We start from the raw sequence: 5,393 nt of genomic DNA on the forward strand, positions 1-5,393 counted from the left end.
GCTGTTCCCCCCCCCCCCAGTACTATTACAAACCTTCATTAAAAAATACTTGTTAAAATTATACATTTCAGCAATGGAAATATCATCCTTTTGTGTGACAAATTTGTAATCTTGTGTAGCACACAGTGATAATTATCCATACTAAATGTACTGTACTAGACTTGTTTTCCACATCTGAAGTAAAATGGTCACACGGGATCTTTTGCAGCTGGAGAAGYACAAAAGGAATGGCACAGAACATGTAAAGAGGTCCTTAACTAAGCCCTATAGCTAAGTATGTCTTATTTTTCTCTAATGCTTAGCCAGCAGTCCAGGAATAATTTTATATTCATGGYAGCAGTGTGTTCAGTCAGGTGCATCCCAAGGGTGCCCACTGTTAGCCCAACACCTCCCCGGGCAGCTCCATCCATGTCCCCATTGCTGTTACACCTCTTTGACCAACGGTGGCAGGCAGAAATGGCGGGGGGATGTCCAGGCCTTCCTCGGACCTCCCCAGTTGGGGTGAAGCTTTGGGGGAATTCTGGCTATTCCTTCTGCGAACCCGCTTGAGCACTTTGTTCAGCACAGCAGCATTTTGCCAGAAGCGCTCCCAGCTCTGCTCATGCTCTTCACTTCCAGCTGGACGGAGATGGAGAGGGCTAGGGGCAGCCCAACCAGTACCAGGTTAGCGAGGAACTTTCTGGGACTGGGAAGGCTCAGAGGACTGTAGGGAAGCTCCCGACTCAGGTAGTCTGAAGTCTCAATTTCAATATGCCTGGCATTGAAGACTCCTGACTATGAATGATGGCATTTGAATGGTAATTTATTTTGTGCACTGATGTGTAAAGTGATAACTTAGCTTCCCTTTATGCAAATAGGTGCAGCTGATTTTATAGTGGCTATACTGGAACTGGACACTAAAACTCCACTAAATATTAAAATATTTGCTAAATCTGTTTTTCAGCAAGTACTAATTTTTTTTGCTGATTTTTTTTATTCCAGTGCCATGTATTGTTTCTCTTAAGCAGACAGAAAACAGAGCCAGAATATTTCAAGGACAAAAGCAATCTGTTGTCTGATATAAAACAGCTACCTTTGTTTATTAAATTTCATTTTGGTAAGTATGCAAGCAAAACCAATTTAAGTTAAGGTAACCTTTAAGAAGAGAATTGAGCAAAGTATAATTCTTTGAAAGAACCACAATTTTATCGTTATGGCAGAAGGTCAAGGTACAGAGAAATCTCTTCAGAAAGCAAAGCTAGAAACAGGTCTATAATAACGACAGCAGAAAATAAGTTCTCCTTAACTAGAAAGGACTTTCTTCTCTTTCTAATTACCACTTAAAGTTACCTGGCTCATAAGAATTCTCTTTGAATGCCAGTTCATTTGTTCCTAAATTGAATGTGTCTCTTTACAAGTACTGCTAAACTTCCTGTTGACATGGACCTGTCCAGATTTGAAAATGGCAAACCTAAAATGTTTCAAAAAAAATTTTTTTTAACAAAGATTTATTAAGGATGTGTTTCACTAACTGCTGGCTTTGCATAACTGTAAAATAACTTTCAGAAACTGCTGTCAGAGCCTTTTTATAATCTTCTCCCTCCTTAATATATAAAGTTATTGAACTGCATAAAAGCAGTGATTTTTCAAAATTAACTAAAGGTGACCTATAATTATTCTTCAGCTACAGCAGCACATGGGGCTGCTCGGGCAACCACTTACGCACATGGAGATATTCTCATGCACCTCAACAGGCATAGGAGAAGGCTGGTTGTTAGATTTTAGCAGAAAGCAAACAATAAACTGGTAATACCTGGCACAGGGTATTCAGTTCTCTTGAAGAGTGCTGGTTACCCGATTTACAATTCCTTTTAATACCTGCCACGTGCACACTGCTGCATCTGCTTGCTACAGCAYTGAAACACTTCCACTCAGATGCACTTAATTACCAATTCCTGAGAGAATCAGTCATCAGTTTAAGACAACAGCAGCACATACAGCTCCCAAGGGTAAGAAAAGTTATCACACAGAATAGCAGCCTTCAAAGTCTGGTTTCTCAATAGCAAAAGCAGCACACAGCAGGGAAGGACACATACCCCAAGGGCCAAGCTTTCCCTACACAATGACAACACAGGATTACTGTGAGCTACCTGTAGGTCATCTTTAGCCAAATATTCTTCTTCTCCATGCCCTCTTCTTTTTCTATATGTATTTCTAATACCTTTCCCTGTTATTCTTCATTTCCAGCTGTAAGAGGTTCCCTGGTGCACTACTTACCTAGGATACTCTGTTCCCCAAAAGAAAGGCTTTTGCAGTTCTCCTGCTGGGAATCCTGTAAYGGCAAAAAATGATAATAGTGAGTTCCCTAGTTGAGTATGGCTGTATCACAGTCGCAAGGCCCAGCGGCYTGGATTTTATGGCTATTTTTGTTTTGTTTAAACCTTGCAAGGTTCTGCAAGGCAAGTTTTCCCTAAGATGGTACTTTCAGAATATGATAGAGAGGGTCTTTAAATCGAAGCACAGATCCTCCCTCCTTCAGGACCACAATGGCAACAAGATGCTATTACAAGAACTTTGTATTTTCTTCAGTGGCTGCTTGTGTGTGTGTGCATGTTTGTGTGCGTATTCCTGGGAATAAACAGTCAATGTTTCCAGTCAAAAAGGAAACTACTTGATTGCCCCCAGATGTGTTGGCAGATCAACAGAGAAAATAYAGGCAAAATACAACAAGAATTAAAAGACTGTTAACTTAGTGAGGCATCAGTGCAGCAAGGGACATAGGGAAGTAATAAAATGCAAACCTAAGGAAAGTCTGTGAAAATCGGAGATGAAGGAACAAATAGTCCTTAGGCACTCAGTAATGACAGCTATAGACTATCAAGGCTGTAAAGCCAGGCTAGCTACAGGAATCACCTGGTTGCTTCTGGTAAACTTACCAGTAGCTGAAAAACACTTCAATGAGYGATGATCTGCTGATGTTGCACATAGAGACCAAATTAGTTTCGTGAACTCAAAGTCCCAGGCCTATTTTTAATTCCTGGACTACATTTCAGTGCTGTGATTCTGAAGATAGTGGAGCTGAATGCAATAATGGTTTAACAATCCAAAGATTTACTAAATAAAACAGACACCCCTGGGCAAAGTTTTCAAATATTGGTGAAAAATGCAGCCCTTGCAGGCACAAATGTGAAATCTGATGTCTAGCAACACAAATTCCCATCTGCAAAGCACTGGCTTACACCTACTTTGAACCCATTTCCCTGGGTGATTCACTTGCTTTCCCAAGCACCTTTGCTTCAGCTTTTGAGGTCCCCCCAAGAAACCAACCAGTGATACAGATCAAAAGAAAAAATGTACTGAATTCTGACCCTATTCAGTTTATCAGTGACAAATAGGAGAGGGATTTCTATATACCTGAGATAAATTGTCAGACAAGATTTTTTCATTTCCTTCCAAAGTCTCTAAAGAGAATATGCTGAGTGTGATGCAGCAAGTGGCATGTCCTCCTGGCCTACCAATCCGCTTTTTTGTACTGCTCCTCCCTGGCTACTTTGACCACGTTTGGAACTGACTTGCAAAAAGCATGATTTTTAAAAACTTATTTTCTGAGTTTTTTTCTCTTACTTCCATGGATGGTTTTGTTACTTAAAGCAAGTATCAGCTGCTTTTTTGGTGCTAAAAATGCAAGTGTACAAGTGTCAAGGACAGAGTTTTCTTGACCTACTTCTCTTTGCCTCACAGCACACACAGAAGAGTGCTCAGTATTCACTGTGTGTGCTGTTAAATATCTCATTGTAACAGCACACTGATGAAAATTACTTGTTAGTATGGTAAGTTGTTCCTAAAAAGCCTGGATGAGTTGAGAGAAGAACAAATGCCTCCATTAGGGCCTGGTCCAAAATCCACAGAGGCCAAMAGAAGTACCTCTGGGCTGGAGTGTGGCACTTTGGTATATGTAAATGGCACTTTCCCTATTCTGTGTTGGGATATGCAATGTAAGTAGCACAGATAGACCTGAACGTATATGTTCATAGACATATAGTGTGTATCCAGCTTGGTTCACATGTGAATCCTCAGTGTCCCGCTCACAGACATTTTGTGATTGCTATCTGTATACATTGTCATTGGTTTTGTGAGCTAACTGCCATTTGGTGTTAAGAGCTGGAAACTCAGTGTGAACTACATTGGGTTGTCCCTTCCAAATAATGGACCTTAGGAAAAGTTATTGGGCATTYTAAAGAGGTTATTTAATGAAAGAAACACCAGGGTCCATTAACCCTGAAAGATCCTCCCCCCACAGGTAATGAGAGGAACTGAGGCCAAAATAAAGAAATGAGACCATAGCAAAGATGACACCAACCAAGGTATAGCAGCCACCCCACAAATCACATTTAGGGATCACACATTCCTGACACACCACTGTTCAAAAATGTATATGCCTGCCATCACACCAGGTGACCATTAAGGAGCTGCAGTCATTTTCCCCAGCTATAGGTTTGTATAGTGAATTTGCACTTGCCTGTGTGCCTGGAAGAGCTGCCTCTGTATTGTGTAAATAGATCTGTTTATACTAAATTAGGTGCAAAGCTTTACACTCAGGTTTGCCCACCTAGGAAATATAGTCTAAAGGCATCTTTATGTGACAGTGCTGAAACAGTCAAACGAGTTAAGTAGTGGGATAATGCTTTCACTGAATCAGTCATGAGAATGAAAGAGGGAAGAAGCTCCAACCAGGAGTTCACAAAACAGATTGATAATTGTTTTACTCCAAGTAAGGATCCATTTTAGGTAAGACATGCCTGAGCACAGAGATTGTTGAAGGAGATTTCTGCTTCTAGGCAGAAACACTTCTATAGTTAGTTTGCTCTGAAGGAAACTTAGGAAGTATTTTCAAGCCAAAGCAGAATCATAAGCCCCTAGAAAGCAAGATATATTCCAGTTCTCTGAGTCTTCCTTAAATATATTATCCATTGCACAATAGGCAAGTCCTTAAAAAAATTAGGTAGTATTATAAATGATTCCTGGACAGCTGGAAAAGCAGAGGTGTTTTGTTCTCTGGAGATTAGTGGCACTAAATGAGGGAAGATGCTTGCCCTTGTGGCTTGCAGTGCTACAAGGAACAGCTTCAGAGCTGGCAACACAGGACTTCTGTAAGCAACATCTCCCTAAGGCAAGCATCACCAGAAAATCCTTGCAGGCAACAAGGACAGTGTACCTAAACCTAGGAATTCCTTGAAATTATAACAGGAGATAGATCTCTTGACAGTTTCTTATTCTGTGCTGATCTGCATCCCTCTYGAGTAAGAAAATTCCTTTGTTAAGTCTGTGCTCCTTGCTTGCTTGGCATATTTTGGCTAAAATACTTAATCACAATACTCAGAGAGATCATAGGATGCAGAAGCAATAAATACTAA

General features: G+C 40.6%; 1 protein-coding gene across 1 annotated transcript in view; it reads right to left on the reverse strand.

Annotated features, from left to right (window-relative positions):
- Positions 1–5,393, reverse strand: part of PHEX (phosphate regulating endopeptidase homolog X-linked) — a 103,338-nt gene that overhangs the window by 12,094 nt on the left and 85,851 nt on the right. Inside the window, exon 16 of the mRNA XM_026062860.1 lies at positions 2,257–2,311. Coding sequence (XP_025918645.1) covers positions 2,257–2,311 — 55 coding nt within the window. The remainder of the gene's footprint in view (positions 1–2,256; positions 2,312–5,393) is intronic.

Source organism: Apteryx rowi, unplaced genomic scaffold (assembly GCF_003343035.1).
Source record: "Apteryx rowi isolate R43461 unplaced genomic scaffold, aptRow1 scaffold_194, whole genome shotgun sequence".
NCBI lineage: Eukaryota > Metazoa > Chordata > Aves > Apterygiformes > Apterygidae > Apteryx > Apteryx rowi.